Here is a 26,725-nt window from a genome sequence, read left to right as displayed (position 1 = left end):
TTTTTATACATTTAGTACTCTCATTGAGTGCAGTTAAGTTTATTATGTAGGACTTGAAAATTAAAACCAAGCCAGGCTCAGCATGAGGAGAGTGTGAGACAATCGCGAGCACAAACGTGATGATGAAACGCTGTGGGCTTTATGTTTTCAGAGCATGGGGGACGTGTGAAGAAGTATAAAACCGGCGACAATTCCTGAGGGAAGCCCCAAATCAGTACAAAATACGGGTAAAAAAAAAAAAAGAAGAAAAGGAGGAAAAATAATCGAAGAAGGGGCACTGAACTGCGATGACCTAAAAAAATTTAAGTGAAACGGGGGTGGGGGCCGGGGGAAGACTGGAAAATTAAACCCATCCGCTGAATACAACCTCGCTGCCGCCGCTCAGTTTAACGGCCCCCCGGGCTCGGTCCGGCCAGCCCACCTCAGGAGGAACTCAGCCTGAAACGCACCGCAGCCGCTCCCTGACACCTCAACGGGCCTTACCGGCGGGAACGCGCCCTCCCGGGGCTCCGGGACACCGAGAGAGGCCCCGGGCGCGGGTCGCCGCCGCCGCCCGCCCGGAGGGGAGCTCCCTCAGCGGCCGCAGGGAGCCGCCGTCCCCGCGGGCGGGAAAACAGCGGCGGCGGGCGGCCGAGCCCCGCCATCCCCGCGCCGGACGGCAGAGGGCGCTGTGGGCCGGCGCCGCCGCCCGCTGCCGGCTGCGGCCTCTCTTCCCCGCCACCGCCGCCGCCTCCTCCTCCTTCAGCCGGTGGGCGGGCAGAGGCGGCGCGGCGGGAAGGCGGGTCGGGCCGGGCCGGGCCGGAGCGGAGCGGGCGCTGCCCTGTGGGGTACATGGCGCTGCCGGTGCTGTCGAGCTCGGGGGTGAAGTTCCGGCGGGTCCTGGCGCACTTCCCTCAGGAGCTCAGCCTGGCCTTCGCCTACGGGTCCGGAGTTTTCCGGCAGGCGGGGGCCTCGGCCGGGCACGGCGAGGTGAGCGCGGCCGCCTCCCCCGGCCCGGGCCGGCCCCTCGGAGCAGACCCCCGCTGCCGTGTGTGGCGGGGGGCAGGCGGGAAGGCCGCCGTGGCCGCGGGCTTTGTGCCTTTCGGTTACCGGCGTGGAGGTGGCCTAGCGCGGTAGCTGGAGCTGCCTCCGGCCCTGCGGTTGTGGCCTGTGCGCGAAAAAGGGGCTAAAAACTCCACGTCCCTCACCAAATCGCGAGTGAGCGGGGCCGGTGTGCCGGCCTGTGCCGAGGCGGGGTGTCCCGGAGGGTCCTCGATGCAGGTGTGTGTTCAGGTGCCCCGTTAGCCTCCGAGTCGCAGGTTGGCCAAGCGGTCCGGTCCGGTCCGGTCCCGGTGCGCTGCCTGAGGGTGACTCAAGCAAAACACGTTGCCGCGCTGGAGTGGCCTTCTGGGCGCTTCCTCAGCGTTTGGAGGCCAGGCTGCTTGGAAATAGCCATTTGTTTGTGTGTCTGTCTGTATTTGACCTTTTAAAAATTGTTAATAGGCAGTATTGCTCGTTATGACTTGCCTGTTAAGCGCTCCCCACAAATGTGACTTTGGATGTGTCTCATTTTCCTTTCTGAAAAGAGAAAAACAGAGGATAATAAGAATTTCAGAGCGCTAACAGCATCTTATCCTCACACAAAAGAACGGGAAGGGGGGGAAGGTAGCTAACAGACTATCTTTTCAGTCGTATTAACTGATTAGCTAAGATGCAGCCCAGAATTAGTAAGCCACAGAGAGAGGTCGGCCTAATGAATTTGAACTAATGTCACTCCAGCTATTAGTTTGTTGTAGGTATGAGCTGTAAACTTTCAGCTTGTCTGTGTGCAGGGAATGTGTGGACTGATTTCTTCAGAAAAGCAAGGCATGTGTTATAAGTCTTTGGAGTTTGGATTGTTTTGTTAGCAAAAGCAAGTGAATACACTAGAAGTGAATTTCTTGCTGCCAGCTCTGCCCACACCTCCCGAATCATGGTCTCACATATTAGCAAAAGTCCTGTTCGTTAGCAGTTTAAGCTGTTATGCTGACCTGTGAATTAGGACGATGGAGATCTCATCATGTGCTCCCCTGTTTCGGAGGGTTGAAGTTTGGTCCTGTAGCCAGGTAGACCAGAAAATTTTGGACCATCTCTGCTAGACTGACTAGAAAGCATGCAACTTCATCAGAACCTTTAAACTGTATCTGACACTAATGCTTGTGTTTTGGATTTATTTTTTTTTAACTCATGAGAAAAATGATTACCTGGAAGTTTGATACTATGTATATCTTGGATTAATATGATTAACATTTGTTGCTTCCTGACATATAAACCCCAACACTTTTCTCCTTATCCACAGAACAATATGCTGGACTTTGTGTTTGCTGTTGATGACTCTGTGACCTGGCATATGATGAACTTGTTAAAGAACAGGAGTCATTATTCCTTCCTAAAACTTTTTGGGCCAAAACAGATAAGTAGTATACAGAGCTATGGAGCAGGGATTTACTACAATACTTTAGTGCCATGTAATGGTAGGGTAAGTACAAGTACTTCCGGTAAATTAAGTCAAATGTTTGTGTGCAAAGTATTGAAATTATTAGCTTAAAGCAGATTTCTGTGCAGGAAGCAAATCTTGTAGATTGTAACTGATACTTAACTCATGGTATCTTCAACATTTATGTCTCAAAACTGTTTCGCAAACAGCATATTAATTAAAAAGCAAACAGATTTTTTTTTTTTTGAATTTACAACTAAAGCACATCAGAAACTGGCTTTATATTCCTTATTACTTGCTGTCTGCCAGTTTTGGTGGTTGTAAAGTGTATCATGGGGAAGCAGGGCCTTAATTACAGCAGTTGATCGTGTAGTAATAGCAAAGTGGATCCTTGCGGTTTGACATAAAATGCAAATATTTAACACAGCAAGTTGGAATTGACATAAAATGCAAATATTTAACACAGTGAGTTGGAATTGACATCTGTGCTGTTCAACAGCTAACATCCTGACCTGTGAAGCTTGGGTATAATTAATAGTTCTAGGTAAGTAGTACTTGTCCAGCAAGTCCTACTCCTGCATCTATATGTAGACTGTGTGTGGAGGAGGAGTGCAGATAGGAGTCAGGGGAGGGAAACACTGTATCTGTCTTGGTGTTGATTTTGAGTAACTTTTGCCATGTGGTGACAAACTGTACATAGGGAAAGCAAGTTCTTTTAAGGAGGATGGGAAATGAAATGAAAAGAAATGAAGGACAGTCATGGAAAAATGCCATGTGAGCAACAGGGCATGCATGGTTGCAATAATGTTGGGTATACATCAGAATTCTTCATAGAAAGCTGGAGAAGTAGATAAAGTAGTCTATTAGGTACTTGCTATTTTGTTTAAAGGCATCTGTATGAGGCAAGAATTTGGGGTTTAAACCTTGTTCACTTTATGTAAAAAGGGATTTTGGATTTTATTTTAAGTACTGGTGATCTTTGCTATGAAATTCTGTTCTTCTTGGCTCTTTATGCCCTTATCTCATGCTGTAATGACTCAATCATATTACAGTCTCTGGTCCTTTGTTATCCAGAAATTCTGGAGTTGGCTTCCTTGCTGTAGTGATAATCTTTGGAAACTCAGGAAGTGCAAATTGGTAACAAACCGCTGAAAGTTCGTCTTTTTTTTCAGTTACATAAAATGAACTACAAAATCACAATTTGTTTTCTAACATCAAAGAGCAAAAGAAAAAGCTCACTGATATACACCCTAGTCCGCAATAATGGTACACATAAATGTGTAGGGGTTTTGTTTATTTTAGTTCTCTGACAAACTATTTTTTTAGTGTTTTCAATATCATAAAGGATACTGTGGATTATGCCAACTATTGTAATGTTTGGCTGGTACAAAACTGATCGTAACCTTTCCAAAATTTTTTTATGAACAGTTGTATTTTAATGTTCAGATCTCTTCAGTGTCAGTGTCTGTCTAGACTAGGTTTTGGGGGGATTTGAAGTCTTTTGCTTTAGTGATTGATGCTGGAGTGACTTTATTGTAACTTTGATTCTAGAACGGATCTTAAAGACTTATGTGCGTTCCACTCTTCTTTTTTTTCCAGAAGTTTGCATGTAAATAGGAATTATTTTTTTTACCTCCTGTGTTCATTAAAACGTTTTAAAAACATTAAAACGTTTTAATGTTGTGCATCCAGTTTTTTATTGGACTTGTGTGTTCCTTAGAATTAATGACAGTTGTAGTAAGTAGTAAGTTTTATGCAGTGGATATGGTGCAGGTATATGGTTTTTCAAAAGCCTTTATTTTGCTTTTTTCCAGATGATAAAATACGGTGTAATTAGCACTGATACCCTGATTGATGATTTACTTCACTGGAAAACCCTCTATGTCGCTGGACGCCTCCAAAAACCGGTAACTGTTTGTCTGTTCAGTTATCTGCCTTGAAATGCAGGAAATTACAGGGCTGGAAAATTATCAGTTGTAGTTTTAACTTTAACTGTTAAGGATCTATATGTGTCAGTACTGAACAAATAATCTGCTCTGATTTAGGGATCTAGTCCTAGAGGGATAATCTCTCAGAAAGGAAGTGAAATATAGTCCTTAATGATATTCTGTGTTACGTGGAAAAAACCCCTGAAATTAAGTATATTAATCACAGCTTTCTGCCTGTAGTAAATCTTGAATAACTGGACTATATTAACTCAGAGTCCCTTTAATGTTAAATGTAATATTTAGCTTTTATAACAAATTATAGCAGTCACCAAAATTTAACACAGTTAAATAATGGAAATCTGTAAGGATGAAAGCTGCTTTTCTGTGCAGTTACTGTCTAGTTCATTGTATTGTTAAAGTATCTATAACTGACCGAACCATGTGTTACGCATGTTGGTTTTTCTTCTCCATGTTTGTGTCACAAAAAATAGGTCTTTGCTTTGCTATGAGTGCCTGACTCGGTGTGCTTTCAGCAGATGGCAGCAGTGCTGTTAAAATCTCTTAAGAGGGGAGGGGAGGGGGAAGGAAAGGAGAACTCTGTTCAAGTCTCAGTAAAGGAAGTTAGTTATGCTTTAAACTAAAAATTTGGGGTGAAAGTTTGAATAGATTGTCTCAGCACTACTGGCTTTTTTCTATCTCCAGAGACATATTATAGCATGATACAGGTTAGAACAGCTCTTGTCTTTATAAAGAATGAAACTTAATACATTGAGACAAATTAACTGAAGGAAGAATTCTGAATTCCACACTAACAATGAATCGTGAATATTCATTTTCAATGTAACTGCATTTGCTGCTGCTTTGATTTATTTTAGGATTTTTCTTCGTCTTAGTATATATAAATTGTGCTTTTTATCTTTTGAGTAAATTCAGTGGGAGTACATACTTGCACAAGAAGGCAGAAGTTGGTGGTTTTTTTCGGTTGCGAACAAGACTGCAGAGATATCTTCACGCATATTTATTTAATAGATAAAAGAAAAAATCGGTCCATATTATTTTCATAAAGCTCACAGGAATATGCATTGAGGAAAGACTGCAGGAGTTAAACTAGAATTTGACTGAAAGATTGCTTGGTGAATGTTTAAACTGTCTCTTTGTGTAGAATCTATGAAATCACTAACTGGGATTTTGAACGTTATACCGTGTTGACCAAAAATGACCAAATAATTTGTTTAGATCTGTTATATGGGTTTCAAATGTCTGCTGGTTCTGGCTTCACAACTGATTTGATGTTTTGATATATATGTTGTAACCGGTAGTGATACAAAGCTGGTTTTACCTCCTTAAAAATGTACAATAAGCCTCTTTTAGAGGGGACACGGGGTTAGGTTTGTTTTCTTATACGCTATAATCTCTTACATACCATTTGCCATTTTTGCTAGTTCTGGACACAGTTGACTGAAGCCAGATTAATATTGTTGAACAGTTTGTTTGGGAATTTTCTCTTCACTCTCATATAGAGGAGGAAGAGCTCAGTGCCTTTCTGGTGTGCCATTGCAAAGTTGTCACTCTCTGAGTGAAAGCTGTCCAAGCTATTCTAGCACATGAGCTAAAACATTTGCTCTGGCTTGAAGATCTTGGCTTAATTTGCAGTGGAGGTTTTGTTTCTGTTATAAACTGGTTGCCTTGACCAAGTAATCTTTCCAGAATGTTTGGCAGAATAGATGGAGTTTGGAATTGCCACTTAGAAACACTAACTTTTCTTCCCAGGCTTCTTTGTGTTAAGTTTATTGGCTTTTCATCCTACATGAAATTTATAACACTGATTAGCTAAATTCCCATTTAACTGCATTGAAAAATTGAATAAACAAATAAACTTAGTTGTAACTTTTCCATAACTGACAGGTTTCCTGAAAAAAATTTAAAAAAAAGCTGCTGTACCTAAAAAGTAAAATAAATAAGAACAAGTAACACATAATTTGTTTTCAGAGGAGAAAGATTTTTAAACGCATCTGAAGTATTACTGAATTTTTGTTAAACATAGAGTGTAAGTAATTGCTTTAGTGTAAGCAGCTATATTTTGCTTTAGTGTAAGCAGCTGTATTTACTGTTGTCCTGGAGAAACTGTTAAGAGAAGGAAGCATTTAATAAATTGAAGCGAGGTGAGAGAGAGAGAGGACTATGAGTAGTATATGGAATTATCTTGTACTTTTTAGAGCAGTCTTGGGAGTTTCAGGTTTTTTATATTATAAAAATTCCCACGAAGGAGTGACAGAGCACATATTTGTTTACAGAATTTTTCCAGTGTCCAAATCTCTAAAAACATTTTTTTGAAAGAGAATGGAAAAATCCTCTTATCGTGATACTGAGCAGAGTGTGCATGTGGCTAAATGGTAAACTGGAATAGTGCTTTTGACACCTTTCATTCTATAATGAAATTTTCTTTGTGTATTTTGTTTGTCTGTAAGTATCTTTATTTACACATGCCTGCAGTTTCTTGTGTATGAATTTCCTAGCAGTGATGGTAGTACATTTCCTACTTTAAACTGTTGTGATGATTGAGGGTTGTGCTTATTTATAAAATTGAATATATCCCTCATTTAAAATATTTACAATTTTAAAGTCTCTACTGTTAATTAATCGAATTCTCTGTATACTGTAAAACCAGAATAAATTGGCTGCTTCTCTCCCCCTTATGTGATATGGTACAGTGAATAGTTCTGATCACAAGTTCTCTGTACTGTGAGAAAGCCTTCCTTGACTTTGGTCTTCTTTCAGATTTACCCCAAGAATCAACATTCATCCTTGTCATACCTGGGTGATAACTATTGCACTCTGTCTTCCTGGGAGATTTCTAGCTATCTGAACTGTTTCAAATTTGTTCATGAATGGTATCACTACTGCAGTGTTTCAGGTGTTCAGGTTTTGAAGCCTAGTATATTATTTCCTTTTGAAAAAATTCTGGTTTATGTTAGGGAGTATTTTTAGCAAAAGAGGAGATTATTCCTTTTACTTCACTACAGCAAGTCCATGGTCTTCCATGAGGAGTAATAGCATCCCTGCCAAGTTTCATGTTTTAAAAGGCTGTAACTGTGGTGTTCTTAAAACATGTCCATAACTTGCTGTTATTTCCAGGGCTAGCCTAAGGTATGAGCAGTTGGCATGACTGCTTGGGGTGCCATGGACTTCTGTCTTTCCTTAGAGTTTCCCTGTAGCAGCAAGTTATGAAAGTACATATAAGTGAATTAGTTGATGAAATTTTAAATATTAGTTTATCCTCGTGACCAGCCTGAGCTGTTTATTGGATCTTATTTGAGCGAGTCTGTATGCATTCAGTAAACTTCTCCCATGGTTTTCAAGGAAATAAAATCTACTCTGGGCAGATGAATATATTGTATTTTAATGTATTTTATCATTGTCTTTCATTCTAATGCTACAAAATACAAAGTAATTTGTAGGAGAATTTAGGAAGAATTCTGAAATGCTTGCTTGTGCAGTGAACTCTTTATTTTTAAATTGAAAATCAAAGAAAGGAGAACATCCTTCAGCAATCCACCCTGGACCAATTCCTGACTATGGTATAGATTTGATGTTAGGCAAACCCATGCTTTAGTGCAAAATTATTGAAACAAGCAGCCTGTATACTGTTGCATTCACCATCATATCAAAATGAGATATTGTTCTAGTTTTATCCCTCTTAAAGATTTCACCATAGTTTAGAAGTATGTTCTGAATATAGTATTGGCCAGCCATGACATTGCTTTGTCAATGTCCTTTTTGTAAGAAGAATTTTGTGTGGCAGATATGTCTGATTCTCATACTTTCTTTACTGAATCTGGGTTTGTTTTTTTTAATTTTTTTTCCTTCATTAACAGAGTATTTACATTCCTAAAGGAAAATATTTACTTGAAAGGATACCTCAGCTGTTTCAGGTTATACATGGGGGCAGAATTTCAAGTAATACTGCAATTCGTTTGTGTGTGAATGGGCTCTTGGGGAGAAAAAGCAAGTTGGATATGTTTGTTCATAACTGCCAGTGGGTTTGCATTTTAAGGTATTCTAAAATAAACGAATATTAAGAAGCTGCCGTTTATAAGCAAGACAGTATTGCTTAACCAGAACACTTGAAAAAGACAGAAACTCACAACAAGCAGGTATTCTTGGGAGAGTTGTTTCTGAAAGAGTGTAGTTAGCCATCTTGTAAACCAGGGTGACTTCATCTGTCTGAATATAGAAACATACTATTATAGAACATTAGTTCTTACTGAAGATCTGCTTTTTATTCCAGTATATTTCCATATCCTAGGTGACTGGATTCTGTTGTTGGTCTCGAACAGTTTGAAAGTGTCCTAAAAATAAACTATACTTTGTGGCACGTAGAAGCACTCAACTTCAGTGATCTGTTCTTCATGTATATGTGAAATTCCCATTGACTTCACATTCTGCTTATACAAAGTGCAAAATAAAGCCCTGCTTCTTCTAGGAGGACAACTAATGTCTAAGAAACTACTTAAAGCATATGATAGAGGAGTCTATTAAAAAAAAAAAAAAAAAAAGAAAGAAAAAAGAATATGAATAGGAAAACTTACCTTGTTTTCTGGTATTCCATTCTCTTTCAGTGTGACTGGTCTTTTTTTCTTATTGCATAATCACATATGAAGTATTTCTGTTGATGCATTCATATTTACTGTTTTGATTAATCCTAAATTTATGAATATGAAAAGGTAAATAGCTCTTCAAAGATTAGTTAATGGCTGTTGCTTATAGCAGTTCCAAACTTTTTTGTAAAAATAGCCTTCTGTAGCAGGCTGTTAATTCTTAAAAAGATGTCCCTCTCTCTCCCACTGTGTAAGCAAAAAGGGACACTCTCGTCTTTATTGTACCATAATAATAGGATGTAATCTTAAATAAATTTCTTATTTATTTTTCATGCTAGATTGAGTAATGTTTCTAGCTCCATCTTCAGTAGCACTTTCCAGAAGTCTTTCTTCAAATGACTCTGCTTTTTCAGGTGAAAATACTGACACAGAATGAGAATAGCAAGCTGCAAGCTGCTCTTGTTAGCAATCTGAAGAGTGCAGTCACAGCAGCCTTTCTCATGTTACCAGAAAGTTTCTCTGAAGAAGACCTCTATATGCAGATTGCAGGACTCTCCTATTCTGGTTAGTATATGGTGTCTAAAGTCTCTGAGGAGAAAAGCTGTAGTTGGAGCTGTTGTACCACAGTAGGAAGTCTAATGTATAATAAGTCATCAGCTCTCTTCCTTTGGGCCTACACCGTTGCATGCTCCAACAGCTATATTTTAATGCTGTGTTACATAACACCTTGGAAAGACTAACTATGCTTATTCATAGGAAATAGGTATAGTTACATAAGCAAAACTTCTTCTATGAACAGCTAAGTATGGGTGATTGAATAGGGTGAAATTTTCTTTTCTGTTTGTATGGATTGTATTTTGGTTTTAATGCTACAAAACTTTGGAAGAAGATTTTTCTTTCCACTCTCAGTGTAATGTTGATTCATCTGATAGTCTGACCTATACTTTGTTATCTCTTACTTTTTGAATGTGCTGTGTTTAAGGTTCATATTCAGTTAACTTAAAGATCCAGATTATGATTCTTCAATATATGTTTAACACTCACCTTCTGGTTGGTATTGGTTGACTTTTTTGGTAAGAAAATTTTCTTCTTTAGTTATGAAATTGATATGAATTGGTATGGAAAAAAATTTAAGAAATTACTCCAAATGACTCTTCAATACACGACTTAATTGTTACAGTTTAATTCAGCATTGCTCTTTAAATGTTGATATCCTTAATGAAATCACTATGAAGAAGTACGGTTGGAATTGTACTTCACACAGCACTTTCTTTGCTCATATAGAAATGCAAGTTTGGCTTTAAAAAAAAAACCCTGCAGGTAGGGTTTGTAAGCTGCAGCTTGGTTCTACTGAGGAGTGCAACTGTTCTTTGCATAGTACTTCTCTGGTCAGTTTAGATTTGCAACTTGTTCAGCTTTTCTTTAGGAGCTTTTTTTTCTTAATTGTTATCTGTTTGAAAGTGACAGTAAAGAGGGTACTGACAGTGGGACGGGATGGCTAAGCGTTGCTAACCAGGGATGTTTGCTACAGGGCTGCATACCTGCCCACCTGAAACCTGTCCAGTAATGTCATTAGATTCTTGGTGAGCACTAGTGACCAAGATACTTTTTTTTTATATATCCTTTGAAACAGTGCAATTAACAAAAAATGTGGGAGATCAGTTAACATGCTGTAAGATGTTGAAATTGGCTCTGCTATGTGAACAAAGCTAAAGCAGTAAGACTCCCAGTTGGGAATGTTCAAGAAAAAAGCTGTCAATTACATGTTTGTGGATATTTTATTTTGCTGCCATTTTGTTAAGTCTTAAACTTTTCAGAGAGTATACTAGTAGACAAAATTTATGTGTTACTCTAATCAGTCTCCTTGGAGACTGCTGAAAAGAGTTGTTCATGCTTTAATTTGGAAAATGTTTATCCTTTTACTTTTTTATGCATTTTTTTTGAGAGCAGTGAGTCAGTACCATTTATATGGGAAGTGTTTGTTTTGCGGCTTGGCATAAATTAAAATAAACTAAGTAATGCTAGCAAGTTGCCACCTTGCAACAACATTTATCTCCTGAATGTGGGAAGTGGGAAAATGAATTGATTCAGGATTCTGTTTGTTGGTATGTGCTGCACTGAGCCTCTAACTCCTGGTTGGTAACACTGGAAGCTACCAGGGTAGTACCTAATAGAGGTACATGAATGCTCTATTACAGACTTCACTGTCTTTTCACTTACTCTCTTTGAAGCTTTTCAGTCGTGTATCATAAAAGAAAGTGTAAATGTCAGTAATGTAACAGTGGTGCTAAAAGGAGTTACTTTTTGAAACTACTAACAAAGTAGTGGCTAAGAGAAAAGCGTGATACTGTGATCTTACCATGACTGCCATTAGCTGTACTTCAGGTATTGCCCTTGAAGTGCAGAGACAATGCAAATTATTTTCTTTCAATATTGGAAAATTGAAGGTTATTTGTTTCTGGATACAAAGTATTGGGTCTGGTCAATTTGTTTAGTAATCTGTTGAAACTGATGTATGGTTGCAAAGAGTAGAACTGTGTTACTCCTGCTTTTGAGTCTGAACTTGACAGCTGGAACTTTTTTGTTGTCCAAGTGAAAATGTGGACACTTGGGTTGATGACAGTACAGCATATCAGAGGCCACATAACAATTCTGAATCTTATTTTCTGTGCTTGAAGGTATTTGAATAGTATTTTTTGACTATTAGAAGGTGACCCTCTTTGTGGATTATATAGGCATTGGTAGAATTGGAGAATAAAGTTTTAGATGACAGCTTTGTACTATGTTGGTTTCTGTTATGTTCTCCTTCTCTGAGTTTTTGTTTTTTTCCTAATGAATTAACTGTTTCTCTTTTCTTGACTAGGTGATTTCAGAATGGTAATAGGAGAAGACAGATCGAAAGTGCAGAACATAGTGAAACCTAATGTTCCCCATTTTCAGAAGCTGTACAGTAACATATTACAGGACTGCCCTCAAGTGGTATATAAGCACCATCTGGGAAGGCTAGAGGCAAGTGTTCTTCAAAACATTTTTAAAACAAGCAACTGGAAGTGCTTTATCACATTGACAGAAGGCAAGAATTTATGCCATATACTAAGGAGAGCAGTTGGAGTCACTGTACTTGCTATTTGTTATGTCTCTGTTGTTTAGTTAATTCTGCAACCAGAAGACTTGTCTTAAGTACCAGTCTCTGCATATGTAGTAACTACTGTTAATTTTCTTTGAGTATGGGCACAGAACTAGAGCCCTAGCAAGGGAACAAGAGAAGATAATTTTAAAACGTGTGTTCTAATGACTACCATATGGAAACAACAGTCTAGGAAGTGATGAATAAACATATGGTTTGCATTAAGAAGATTAGGCCATAACTTAGAGGTGCAACTTTCTGCAAGCAAAAACTGCATCTCACAAAAAAACCTTAGAGTGCTAGTTATGAAGATCAGTTGACTAAACCCAATTGAAATTCTGCCATTATCTTTAAATACCTATACTAAACCAATTTTTTCCTAGTATTTGGGAAACAGGTATCCAAAATGACCAGTATCTTGAATTCCATTTTTCTGGCATGAGGTATAAGTGTAACATTGCAATTAGGGGAGAGATGCCATAGTCAGGGGTCCAATAGCAATTTTTCCTCTTGTAGTATGCATGTCCGTGTGTGAACATTCAAGTATGATATACATTTCAACATGAAGTTACAAGTAGCATGGGTTGTCTCATGGCCATGGGTGTTTCTTTATCCTCAAGTCACCTTGGTAATTATCTCATGAATGCCTCCTTTTAGGACATGTCTTTGTTAGAAACTGAAGTACAGATATAAGCAAGCTTGTGTACAGTAAACAATTTTACTGCAACACTTTGGAGTACAGTGTAGACGAATCTGTATTATACTGCAGCTGTCTCCATGTTTTCTTATCAGTGTGCTTTTGAACAGTTTAGTGGAAGAAGTATTTAAATGAATTTTGAAAAGAATCAGTAACGCCTTCTCCAAGAAAATGGCTAGTTGTAACACAACAGGAAGTATTATTCTCTTTAAACAAATCCTAGTAGCATACTACAAACATGTTGCTGGATAATAAATCTGTCCATAATTCCATAATAGTCATCGAGTCTGTTGATTAAATGCCATCATTTTACTGTTGATTTTGAGCAAAGTGTTTTAATACTTTATTCCTCATACCTTGGTCTGGTTTATGGCAGTTATTCCCCACACTGAAGAGGATAACTGCTATTGGGAGTGGTGTTTCATGCAGAATAGAAACCCCTTCTCCAAGTATACGTCTTCAAGAGTTACAGAGAAAATTCTTTCTTAAAAGACTCCTCAGAAACAATTGAAGGCAGACACTAGTTCTTATAGTTCTGGTTCAGGCGTGGATTCCTCCCACATAATGTTAAGAGCCCGCTCGTTGTCGGCTTCCTCTGTAGTCAGTGGGTGATTCATCTGGATATCATTTTCTCCCCATTGACTAAAGGGAGTGTATAGGGCAACTAGACTCCTGTCTGATGTCTCCATGGACTGTCTAAAAAGTTGTGTGGGAGGAATTGAGCATTTCATATTTTCCTCCAGTTTTGGAGAGATCTGCTCCATTATGCATTTTTCAGTATTTGTGCTTACATTTTGTATAAATGTGTACAGGCCTGCATGTTGGTATCATTGTATTCAAAAAAGGGTCATTGAATTTCTGATTTAGATTGGAAAATGTGGAATGAATGTTTCCTTCAGATTATATGAACCAGATGTGGTTTGAGTTTAAAGCAGAGAAAATGTTTTTCAAACTAAACTTGAAATGTGTGTTTGTATAGTTTGATTATATTCAGGCAGAAGAAACTGAGCTAAGTGGTCTTTTGGGAACTTCTTTTCTTTCATTGTAGTGTACTTATGTTTCTAAAGGAAATTGGATAGAGCAGAAATTATACAGTTTCAGTGAAAAGTTGTTTGCAGAGGCAGCAAGATCATATGTGTACATCAGTCTTCCCTTGCATAAAAATTAACACCTTTGCATTGAATTATTCTTCAGGTTCAGAGCTGAGATACTGCATTTCCCAGTGCTTGGGAAGTTTTCATTAGCATTGTCAATGACATTTACAAGTGAAATGAATCGTGTTCTTTGAGGCATTTATCAGAGGTCAAAGATAGCCAAAAGACTCTTCTGACTTCTTTGAATAAGAGAACTTACTTTATTAACACTGAATGTTTTTACTGTCTTATTTTTTTATAACATTCAGATTGATAAAAGTCCAGAAGGTCAATTTACACAACTAATGGCTTTGCCAAGGACTCTGCAGCAAAAGATAACTTCTCTGGTAGACCCTCCTGGAAAAAACAGAGACGTGGAAGAAATTTTACTGCAGGTTGCCCATGACCCTGACTGTGGATTTGTGGTGCATCAAGGTAGGCCTAGATCAGTGTCTGTAATCTCCTTTAAGACATGATAGATATTCAGATTCATTGTATATGTTCTTCTAATTCAGAAGGATGATTTAGAGAGAAGGACAACGAAAACAAGAGATTAATCATCACATACACTCCTAAAAGCATGGGTTTGGATTTGTTTCATTGTGGGCAGATTATCTGAAATACTAGCAAATAGAATTTGTACTGATATAGAAAGATATGTTGTGGTTTGGGTCCTGAAAGAAGTAGTCTTTAGGAATTAGTGTGGCCTGCTCAGACCATCTAAACTCTATTTGGGATTCTTACATCTTCAGGATTTCATTGGCTGGCATAACTTCATCTAAATACTAAGCTATATATCCTACCAGTCATACATTGCAATGCTAAGTTAATTTTCTGGCTTGCTGACATTAGCCTTCCCAATCATCATAGTTAGTCCAGATACATGAGCTCTGGCAGAGAACTGCAGCTTTGAGGAAAAAGATTGAGGTGCTTCTCATCATCACAGCTTCTCTGAGGCAAGATGATGTCATACGAGCAAATTAAAGCTAATGCTGCAGACATCAATCTTCTATTATACTGCAGAAAAATGAAAACGTTTAGTACTTGAAGAGTCTTTTGCATCTTTAAAGAACTTGACACATCTTAGTTCCAGGTAGCCAATTTTGCAAGCTCCTCGAACACAGCAAAAACTCCCTAGATACCTGACAGCCACTAGACACTAGCCAACTGCCGAGGGGGGTCTTACACTGATTTCTGTTTGGGGAAATAAAGCTCCTGAATGTTGCAGTTCTCCATTGACAGTATAGGATGGATGAATTGCACCGGGACATCAAAATGTCCAGCTTCTTTCATGTCAGTCTATGGCAGCTTCTATGCTGCTGTGGCTGGACTGCAACAGTAATGTGATAACAGCTGAATCTGGGAGCAGGAGTTGCAGTGTTGTGAGCTGCATATAGTGTTAGAGCTCTGGGTTGTTCACCCTGAGCTAGCCATCCTTGTGGTTGTATTTATGTAGGGTGTTGCAGGCATGGCTGTGACTGTGGGTTGTGCACAGTGGTGCAGCAGTTCAGTATCAAAAGATTGGATAGATTTAGTCTTCTCAAGCCAGGCAGTTTATACTCTTAGGAGAACAAATCAAAATCCCTCTCTCACTTTTGTGGCCAAAAGATTTTCCTAATTTAAGAATCTAGGTAAAGGACAGGACAGGCCACTTGATAATCCTGCAAGACAAAGCTGATTACTCAAGCTGAATTGCACTGTCTCTAGGTATTTTACTAGCTCAACATGATTTGTTCCCCTCCCTACCACTACCCCACCAAATTATTTTCCGGTGGAATATTGTATCCCTCTTCCTTATTTGTGGATTTCCCTAAGCTTTGTTCTTCATTATAGAAGTAGCTTTGAAAGAAGGATTTAAAAGTAATATTTGAAATTATATTATACATTCTGGTTAATGCAGAAGAATGACTTCCAGTTTGCAAGACAACTCTGGGACTGCTGCATTTCTACATTTTTAAGTATTTAGTAAAGTACAGTAGTTTTGTTCTGCACATATCAGTATGCTTGTATACGTATGTGTTAGAACAGATAAAATCTAATACTTCCCCCAAAAAGTTTTAATGTTTTACATACTGTTCAGTTGAATACCTAAGAACCACTGGACTATGAGAACTGAATGTGCCATAGTACAAAGTGGTAAATGAGCCTTATCTCCAAAAGCTGTTAATTTAAAAAAGCCAGACAGACACTGCACAATATAGGCATCTCTGCTTGATCAGAGAAGTGCAAAATCCTAATTTCATACTGAAGTAAACAATGACTATAATTTGTTCTGCTCTAGAAAGTTAATATAGCAGCACTTAGATGAAACAACTCTGAATCATTTATGATTAGTCATCTTAGTAGAGAAATAATGGGAACACAAATAAATTAATTTGATTAATTCCTACTGGTTGTTATCTGTTTTAATATTAATTTGGGTGGTTTTTTTTTCCTGTATGTTATATATAAAGTAAGTTAGAATAGCTTAGAGAAAATTTTCAATTAGTATGACAAAGCAGAATAGTAACAAACTTTCTCAGCTTAAGTGTATGTTTTACTTTCAGACTGGCTTGATTGTATAACTGGAAAAATATTTAACTTTTTTGTGTATGCTGGAGGATAAAAAAATCCCCACAAAACTGCTAAGATGGGTAACATCTGTGTGCTTTTCTATCTGCAGGCATTTCAGGAATTGTGAGATCTTCCAGTATAGTGCAGAGTGCTAAAACCATACTAACAGCTGGTAAGAATGTGTGTGATTTCTATCAGCATAGGCTTTCTGATTTCACAAAGTAAAAATCGTAGGGCCCCAAGACTGTCTTGTTACAAGAGTTTAAAGAATAAACTTTTTAAAGAATAAACTAATTGAAAGCCCCTGGAAAATGAAAGTAAAATTTAAAGCAGAAGCTTTATGTAACTATTGAGAAATTGTAAAATGCCAAAAGGAATTGGAGTCTATATGACTCTTAAAAAAACAGACCAACCCCCCAACAACCCAAAAGTAACAAAAACCCAACTTCTGACTTCAGTCTTATCTTATATGTGGGCCAGATTTGCACTACTTCTGCTCTTTTTGTATTAAAAAAACCAGAAAAAATTACTTTATAATTCACTCTGGCTTTCTGTGTGTGAGTGGATCCCTAAATGATCAGTACGTAGTATTGGTGTGTTATGTAGACTGTAAGGTTATTTCATCATAAAATAAAAGAGGGGATGAGTTTTGAGGGAGAGAGCTTTGACAGGTACCGATGTTTTCCTCAGCCTCGGAAGACAGGTGTGTCTTTGAAGACATCATGTATTTCAAACTGAGCCTATACTTGGTGACCGTTGGATATTACTGTAACTCTCATACTTCAAAATTAATTACTTTACAAAAAGAGTATTAGAAAGTCAATGTGAGAGAAGGTGTAGAAGGGAAAAAAAGGACTTGCTTTTATAGAAACATGGGAAAACTAGGGATGCTTTTCAGCTATCAAAGTCTTCCTAACTGAATGAAAGTTACTGCCAGTTACATAGGTGAAGCTTCATCCTGTTTCATGAGTTCCGGAATAAATCTAACTTTAAGGTGACCTGATTTTTACATTTTAAAAAGCCGAAAGCACTGCAGCTTGATTTAAAAGAAGGACTTAAGACCTGAGCCTTAATTTACTTAAAACTCTGATTGGGGATAGTCTTAATTCCTGCAAAGTGAAAAGTCCTTGCTGCTTGCATGAAGTTGCTCAAATAATTTTCTGAACTCATTCATACCTATTCCTAATTCTTCCACAAAAGCAATTATATACAAATGATGCCATTACTAGTTTTAAAAGCAGCTGTATAGTTTCCTACTGAGCAGTCCTTATCCAGACTTCTACAGCTGTTGTTCCCTTCCCATTTAGTATTGAAGTTGGTGGCTCCACGTTATGCTTCCTACCTCCTTGTAAAGAAACACAAGCTGCAGTGTTCAGGACCATTAGTGGTCTGCCGAGTAAAATAAGCAGGAACAGTTGTACTTTTTATATGTTTCTGTTAATAGTCTAGTTCTATTAACTGGAGGAAGTCTGACAAAACTATTGCCTAACTTTGTTTAGTAGCTGGAGGAGACTAAGGACACAGCTCCATCTGAGAAAAGCAAATTTATGTTTTATATGAGTTAGGTGTATTGCAGGTATTAGTTTCTAATGTAATGTTTCCAACCAAATAGGTGACATTTTTCTTATAGGGTTTGTTGTCAAAATTACCTGCTAGTGGTAAAGGCTTCTGCTGTAACATGCCTCTTTTAGAAATACCGGCTGTAACCTATCTGTTTCTAAATCCATGAAGAGTAGACTTTGTAGAGTGAAATAATTGGAGGGGAGTGGTGAAAGACAGTGTTACCATCTTGAATTCAGTGCTTGTGAAAGTTAGCGGTCTGACTGACCTGTGGAGCAAAGCTGTTTGTAACTGCAAGGGTATGAATAAAAATAGTTAAGCTTTGTGAGATTATTTATGCTCCCCTTCTGTCTGTTCTGCCAGACAGAAACTCACTTCTGGGTATTGTTAGCTCCTTTTGTGTGTCATGCAGTAAATCACTTACAGCCTCTATTGTTACTAGGACTTTTTGGGGGTCCTAATGCATCTTTTAGTAGGGCTTGTAATTTTTACTGTGTTTTCTGTTTTGTTCACCTGAAACTAGGTATTTGTGAAATGCCTTTTCTTTCCTTTGTCTTAAGTGCTTTTTGGTTTATATGTAGTTGCTTTTTTTTTTTTCCCCTTTAGAACAAACTCTAGTTGTCTTCTAACCAGCCAGTTACATAGAGTAACACTTGTATCTAAACCCATGTATTTTCTATTAGTGCTTTTAGTGTTGAAAATGCATTTTTTGCGGTTTGATTCAGGTAGAGCAAAGCAATTATGATCCTTTGCCTCAAACACAAGCCAAATTTGAGCAAGGAGGCTTGGGAGAGTTTAGGTTTCTTACTTAGAGCATAATGTAGTTTGTTTTATTTTAACTGTATTTATGCACTTCTGCCAGCATCTGGCCAAAACCTTTAGCAATAGAATTCAGGATTGATCTTTTGGGGTTACTCACAGATTATGTGCTGAGGGAAATGAGTTAGATTTGGAAAAGGACTGTTTCTGGCATTTCCTAACCTCTGAATGCTGTTTAATGAATGCAAAGCTTGCCTGTAGAGCTAACCTTCCTAAGCACTGCTGTGCAGGCCACCCTGGCTGGAGAAAGGGTGTTCTGGTGCTTCAGTTAGGATCAGGAGTGTTTCTGTAATGTGTGCCACTGCACATAAAGTGAGTGTTGCCTCACTTGCTAGTAGGCATCGCCCTGCTTCCCGACAAGCCTGTGTGTAGGCCTTACCAGAGCACCACCAGTTTTGCTCACTGAAGATGGAGAGAAGTACAGAAGTAGTATTTTTTGCAATAAAAACCTACGTTGTAGTGCACATTGAAGAAGAAATAAAATTTAACTGACCAGGGGCGTGACCTCAGTATTTTGCAGATGAGGCATTTGTATGATCTTAAGTGATCTTCCCTGGAATTTAGGAGGGATGGGTTTCCATGTCTTGAGGAGTTAGTTAGGAGAAGCCTTTTGCCTGTTTTTTCTTAAATATTTCTCTCCAAACATTTATGATAGAGCTTATGTTAAATTTTGCTGTATCTTCTAATGAAAATTTTCTCCCAGTCACAATTTCTTAATTTAAAAACTTCGTCACTAGGTGGCAGGCATTAATGCTGCTCACCTTGCTTTGCCATTTCTATGGGCTCCTACCAGCCAATATTCCTATAGATACATACTGTACACAGACAAAACATTGTGGCTCCTACATTGAAAGTATTTGTTTGACTCAAGCAAGGAATGTGTATTATAGGAAAGTGAACTTTTAAATTTAATCCCCAAGGATGCTGTATTTCTTTCTTAATTCTTTAACCAAGACTTGTCTAGTGTACTGTTCCCCTAAGAACTATTTTCACACTTTCTGCTAGAGACTTTAGGAATATGGCTCTGTCCTTCTGCAGTGCTTATGTTAAGAATAGTGAATTATGAAAGAGAATCAGGAAATTAGTGGCTCCATTAAATAAGGTCTGACTATTTTTTCTTGCTTTTCCTAGTAACTTGTACAAGTACTTTTGTCCTATGTCTGCTTGCAAAAGAATTAGTTTTCATTACATGGCCATCATTCTTTTTGAAATGTAATGGCGACACAAAATTATTTCCTTAGCTTATTGTTTTATCTTAACAACAACAACAAAAAGCGAAATGCCTATTCTCTGGTCTGTAGCATGGTAGTCCAATGTACAGCATGTTTCTAAATTAAATGTTAAATCAGGAGTAGTTGTTGCTGAGATGGCATGCTGTGTATTAACATTATTGGCAAGGAGCACAAGCAAAATAAAGAATTTCAACCCATTTAAGAGAACTTTTTTCATCTTTTTCTGCCAATGTGGTTTTAAAGTTGAGCTCGAGCTCTATGTTTTTGTTTGTTGTTAAATGCCCTATTTAGTTTTTGAAAATGTGCCTATGTATTTTTTCAAGTCTGTGGTGAGATTGCCTCTCTGTTTCCCATTAGAGATGGCACCATCATTTGATTTATTTTCCCACATAGCCAGAGTCTGCGTGGTCTTTGGGAACTAACTCTGAAGTTCTTATATTTAGCTCTTCTGAAGGAGACGTTGATACTTCTCTTAGATTTCCTCTTTATATCTTACTAGAGGAATGCCGCAAGTTTTGAAAATTTCTTATAAATAAAATATTATGAATTAAATCATCAGTTGAAGCGATTGTTCAAGATACTTTTAAATTAGCACAAATGCTTGTAGCTGCTCTGAATAACATTTGTTTTCTTAGAATTGGGATATTAGTATACTGTGTCTTCAAGGAATTTTTTTTTTAACTATAAGGAACATCTTTACATATAAAATATTCTGTAGATTTGTGATAACTGCTGTCTTCATCAGCTGCCTGAGCAGATACTGCATATCACTGCACTTCACTGTAAACGTGTGTAAAAAAAGTTTGCATGTGTCTGTGTGTGATACACTATGTAACTATTTGCCTCCACATGACAGCTCTTCAGCAGTATATGCGTTAGTTTTTCTTTTCAAAAGGAAGTAAAGAATACTACAGCCAGGCCTATGTACCAGGAAACTTTGTGGGACTTACATTATAGCCAAATTACTATCTTACAACACTAACACTTCCAAAAAAATGAACATGGATCGTTAAGTAAAACCAGATACGACTTATGTTTACACTGAAATTTTGTGGTCTTGATTCCATGTGCATTAGGTCTTTGTTCTGTATCATATAGTGGAAAAATCTAAAGGGGAGGTGGAACCACCAAGGCATAGATTCATAGCTAAAGTAGAAAGACATTTTCATGTGGTCCAACTGCTTCAGATTCTGAGACTGAGCCATAATTACAACCATTAACTTTTACTACAGATGTGACTCATCACCCTGAGGGCTGCTTTAAGAAACCAGCTGTATGTATAAACCTGTATTTTGCTTTGTAGCATGATGTGCTAGGGCAGAAATGTAAGCATCTTATTACATAAGGCTCTAGTGGGTGGAGTTCAGTAGAGTGCTCCCTGCAGGGGGAAAATATGAAGGAGAAAAATCTCTTTATGCTGGGCTGCTGCAAGAGGCAGAGTAGGTTGGCAAGCTGATAGAACAAGCTGACTTGCAGGCTGCAGTGCCAGCGCAGTTAATTACAGTCCTGCAGGGCTGTATCAGCTGTGTTACTGTTCATTTGACACATGGTATACTGTGCTTCCAGAAGTACACAGACTTTACTGGAATGGCAGAACAACATCGATTCTGGCAGAGCAATTTCAGTATGCAAGGGGCTGTATCCTGGAAGTATAGTACCTAGGAGATTGGACAGTAACTTTTAAAGCCGTACAGTTACATAGTTTTAGCTTTGGAGACTGGAACCGCTTCTTTCATTTATGTGCTATGCCTGAGCTCAGTCTGGCCTTGTTCTGCAACTGGAATTCTTACATTGTGCAATTTTAATGCAGATATGTGAGGTGCTTCAGAATTTACATGATTATTTACTTGTTATTTGAGATGCTGCAAAGAAAAGCCCACATTAGTGTGCTTGCTTTTAGCAAAAACCTATTAAATAAAGAAAAGTTTGAGCTTACATATGGGATGCACATGGTTTTGTAGGTTGAAAATACATATATGGATAATTCCTTACAAAAGGTAAAGTTGAGTTTATTTAAATTACAATTAGAGACACAAGAAGTGCAAAACTGATTATATACAGCATATTTGTTATGATAGGCTTTTTACTCTCCGTCACGTTCCTTCAGAAATAGAGCATGTACTTTACTTATTACTGCATACTCATTTGACTTCTTGTGACTCTGGACTGCTCATACTGAATGCATCTTCCATTTAAAGTATTTTATCTTCATTTGATTGCTTTTTAAGGTCTTTTCAAAATCAAATATTACCATACCTGTTTTTCTAGCCCCCCCAAAAAGTCCAATGCAGTAGATGGCTAAACCTGGGTCTAAGTTGCTTGTTTGTTCCAGAAGATCTTGTGTTCTGGTGTGTTATACCATATGACTTTTGGCTAAATTGCTTCTGTGTACTTTTAGTCAGTGTTGTCAGGTAAACAGTGTTCTATTAAATAAACATAAGAAAGATAGTATTAAGTATAACGTACCATACTTTTTAATCTGTGCATGTGAGTGTCAAAATCAAGGCTTTTTGTGCAGCATTAAAAAATTGCCTTTTCAGTTTTGAATTTGTAAGTGTGTAATTAGACTGTGTTGTAATCTGAAAAGTCACTCTGTCTTTTATGTTGTTTTATTTTTTTGGTTTGGGGTGGTTTTTTAATCAAAAAAAGCTGGAAGGAGGAAAAACAAGTAGCTCCACTAGCTAGGATCTCAGAACCCTGCTGAAATGCCAAGACTGACAATATTTTGTTTTTAAGTTTCCAAATACTAGATGACTAAACCCAGCAAAAAAAAAAACCAACAAACCCTTCATCTTTGTTTTGCTCTAAGTCTGTAAGATAAGGCTTATGTCTGGTAGAACTTCAGAAAGTGTTTAACTCTAAGGGCACACTTTACAAATTGTGTGGGAGTCATCCTCAATCCCTTCGTATCTAAAACTTGTAAAAGCTTGGAGGAAATGACTGCTGCAAAATCCTTCTGTATCTTTATGAAATTGAGAAATGCCTTCCTTCATTGTAGGCCTAGCATAAAGGTATGGTATTTACCAAAGTTCACTGCTTGTGGGCTACTGCAGGATGATGCTAGAGTATGACAGCTATTCTGGCTTCATATGAGGTTTATTATAAACAAGTGACAGGCAGGTTACTCTGAAACAAAATTGGTCCAGACAATATCCCTGTGACAGGGTATTCCCACTGGTGTCCATGCTATATTTCTGATATTGGCAGTGTTGCCAAATTACAGCTGTTTGTCATCATCTTGTTATTTTGGCTTCTTTCAGTTCACCTGGGTATATGCCTTATTAATCTGGTTTTCCATACCCATCATAACTTCAGTATTATCTTTTTTTTTACCTAAGGACACAGATGTCATTTCATTATGCAAGTCGAGCAGTTTTATTCTCTTGCAGATGTGCTATTCTCTCAGTTATGAAGTGGTAGCTGCCATTAGTTAGGATGAGGCAATAACAAAATATTCAAGGAGGTTACAATGTACTTTACAACTTGTTGAAACCAGAACAGATTTCCACCTCAACAGTCTGCAGCACATTTCCTATGAAAAAACAGTTCTCTGTTTTCATTTTTAATTCACAAGCCTTTGCATAGCAATGCTCTGGGTTTGTTTGTCCTGGAAAGCTGCTGGTGGTGCGCCGTGTTTGATTGCGTTTAATCAAGATGGGCGTCAGTGTGATGCTTCTCAATTCTAACTGTGTAGAATTGGTCTACAACAAAGCAACCAGGTGCCTGATGTATAGCATCAAGCAAGGCCAACTACAATCTGATTAGCAGAAGAAATTGCTAAAGTAGGATTTGGAAGTTTAAAGTTTGTTGTCTTCCAGTCATGCAGAGTTTGCTGGTCTTGCTTGAGCAGACTGTTCTTTTGTCCTGGTTCACCCCTCTCTCCCTCCTTCCCCCTTATCAGAAGGGGCTTGAAAAGCATAATATATTGGTTTGGTGAGGGTCTGCAGTAGACCCAGATGGTTTAAAAGCCTTCCTGTATTTAGCATTTAGGAACAATGATGTAAATTAGTTGTTTCCCTCTGTACCAGTGAAGAGTTTTATCATGAATCTCTACATTTGCTATACCTTGGTCATTGTCTATACAATGTGCTTGTATGCAACGTTGTCAGACCTTCAGAATGAACCTATTCTATTCTGCATGCTTTGATACCATTAAAAATATTTATTTGTGTCATTATTTACTGTGTTATGAATGTGACAAGAAGGTTATTTGTGTGTCTGCCTGATGGATTAGGCTGTCATTCTTCCAGGGAAATACTTTACTTCATGTAGTAAGAACCTAGTATTTGAGTTAGCCTTCCTAAATGTTGATGTTTTCTGGGTTTTGTCTCTCTTGTTTTTTAGGGGCAAAGAAATCTGTAACTTACAGTATGAAGAAATTATATAAAATGACAAAGGGATGGTTAAGGAAGACATCTTGAGTCTTGATATACTGTGTATGGGTAAATAAATGGTACTTTTTCTCAAAATATTTTGCAGACATTGCTTTGCCTACTTGAGGAGATTAAAGGGCATTTAAGAAGTCTGTTCTAATAATTTACATGCCCAATTTTTCTACTAAAATAGGACCTTTTGTTAGCGGGGGAAGGTTCGATGGTAATAGGGCAAAGGAATTATACTCTGTAAATACCAAAATGAATTTTCCTGTATACTATAGCTTGGATTTTCAGAAATCCTGAGTAAAAAGGATTTGTCTTATATATGAATTAAAACCCAAAGCCACTCGTTTTCTATGTATTGCTAGCTTTATTTTTCAAAATACCCTCAGGATCTTTCAAAATATTCACTGTCCCAATTTTAGTTCTGTCAGGGACTTATGGAACTGGTGAGTGCATTAAGTTTTAAGTAGATATGAAACTGTCCTCTCAAAATACATTATTTCTGCACTTACAAGTTCATCCTTAGAATTCTTCTGAGGATGCTTACAGGGTGCTCCTGCAGGGTAGGCTTCAGGAAAAGTAAATTTTTTCTCAGATGTGTGACATTCTGAATCCAAAAACTTTGACAATGATTTTCAGTGTGGGAAAGAGTGTTTGAAATGAGAAGCTTGTAAGGTATCAAGTCCTTTCATAAAAATTGTATGTTCCTTTCATGAGACCGAGATAACAACTGTCCATCTGATGGGTAAGCATTGTCAGAAGTGTCATAGCGGGAAAGAAAGCCATACTTTCACTGACATTCAGGACCTACTTGTGCAGATTTATGAAATGCGTGTTGTTTGGCAGAAGATTCTATCTAAGTGCTTTAAAGTTGGGAATTTTATGAACAAAAGTACCTATTGTTTTATTCTTTGATTATTATTTTTTTCCTGAAAATACTGTCCACAAAGATAAAACTTGTTCTCCCTTGCTTAATTAAATTAGCTAAACTAAAGAAAAATGGACTTGTACATAACATGTTACATTAATCATGCCATTAAAAAATGGACATTTCTGGCAGTATTCATGTGTGATGCAGTAAATTTGGAGTATCTGTTGTAAATAGAATATTTTTTGCACTGAGTCAGGTGGGTTTGCTAATTTTGGATGTTTTTTTTAATAGAAATAAATTGAGAGAACACTTCAATTTTATTTGTGAGAGTGTTAATGATAAAAATAATTTTAAAGGTGAATGGAAATAAAAGTTATCTTTCCTGATTAGCATGTATCTTTTTCTTGTGCATTATGGGATCAGGAGGGCCATCTCTCAAGCTACATTTGATTTAGTGATCTCACCTAAAAAAAAAATATTATTGGAATGATATTGGCTGCTAATTGTTTCCAGGGAGCAGTTCAAAGCATAAATTTAAGAAAGAAGACAGAAAATACGTTATTGTATGTAATATGACTCATTGAGGCTTACTTTAATCACAGGGGAACTTTTAAATACTGATTATTTTAAAATATTTGTGTTTCAAGTGGCAAATTTGAATCCAGACTCAGGAAAGAAATGTGTCTTTTTTTTTTTTTTTTTTAATTTTCTTGGAAAATATTACTGTGAATTAGGAACTTTCTAAGGTCATAGGCAGATTCCTAACACTCTGCATTAGCAAGACAAATCCCCTCAAATGTCCCTTTTCTGATATTAGGAAGCCAACTACCCTTTTTATGGTGGCATATTCTACAAAAGAAGTGACTTCACCTAAAGAATGTTTGCGTGTATGGTACTAGCATTCTCTGTGCCTATTAGTAAGAGGCCAAAGTCCCCAATCTGAAAAGTTTATATTATAAGAAACGAAGCTCAGAAGTTAAAGTCACTGCTTAAATTAAGTTAACCTTGGGTTTTGGCTGGATTTTTTTGTTTGCATGAAGAGGTTCCTTTCTGGATAATCTAGAAGTCTTTTATACAAAATACACCCTATCCACCTTAAAATTAACTTCATATGTAGTGAAGACTTGAAATAGCCATACCATTTTTTACGTTTCAGCATGAGCTCTAGTAAAAAGAAATCTGAAATCAGATGTTGACTTACTTAGGTATGCTTGGTGGAAAATTCTTAAGAACAGAGAATACTGATCCCAGTGGTAGAAACAGACCCCAACAGATACAAAGCTTGCGGACAAATGAACAGCACGTGAAAAGATTCAGGATGGAGTCATGACCTTCTGAATGAAATAGTTACCAGGTAAGAAGTGCAGTGCTGG

The 26,725-nt window shown here is 37.7% G+C and overlaps 1 protein-coding gene across 2 annotated transcripts in view; it reads left to right on the top strand.

Annotated features, from left to right (window-relative positions):
* The first annotated feature begins 755 nt into the window (after positions 1-755).
* The window catches only part of TAMM41 (TAM41 mitochondrial translocator assembly and maintenance homolog), a 33,786-nt gene continuing 7,816 nt past the window's right edge, over positions 756-26,725 (top strand). Inside the window, exons 1-8 of one of the 2 annotated variants that reach the window (XM_075052870.1) lie at positions 756-969; positions 2,318-2,497; positions 4,270-4,362; positions 9,395-9,545; positions 11,845-11,990; positions 14,208-14,373; positions 16,601-16,663; positions 24,447-25,540. In XM_075052870.1, the coding sequence (XP_074908971.1) occupies positions 832-969; positions 2,318-2,497; positions 4,270-4,362; positions 9,395-9,545; positions 11,845-11,990; positions 14,208-14,373; positions 16,601-16,663; positions 24,447-24,523 (1,014 nt within the window). In that variant the 5' untranslated portion in view covers positions 756-831 and the 3' untranslated portion in view covers positions 24,524-25,540. Of the gene's footprint in view, positions 970-2,317; positions 2,498-4,269; positions 4,363-9,394; positions 9,546-11,844; positions 11,991-14,207; positions 14,374-16,600; positions 16,664-24,446; positions 25,541-26,725 lie in introns of those variants that run through there. The other variant, XM_075052871.1, reaches the window with a different exon arrangement.

Source organism: Buteo buteo, chromosome 21 (assembly GCF_964188355.1).
Source record: "Buteo buteo chromosome 21, bButBut1.hap1.1, whole genome shotgun sequence".
Classification (NCBI taxonomy): Eukaryota; Metazoa; Chordata; class Aves; order Accipitriformes; family Accipitridae; genus Buteo; species Buteo buteo.
This window is presented reverse-complemented; position numbering and strand designations above follow the sequence as displayed.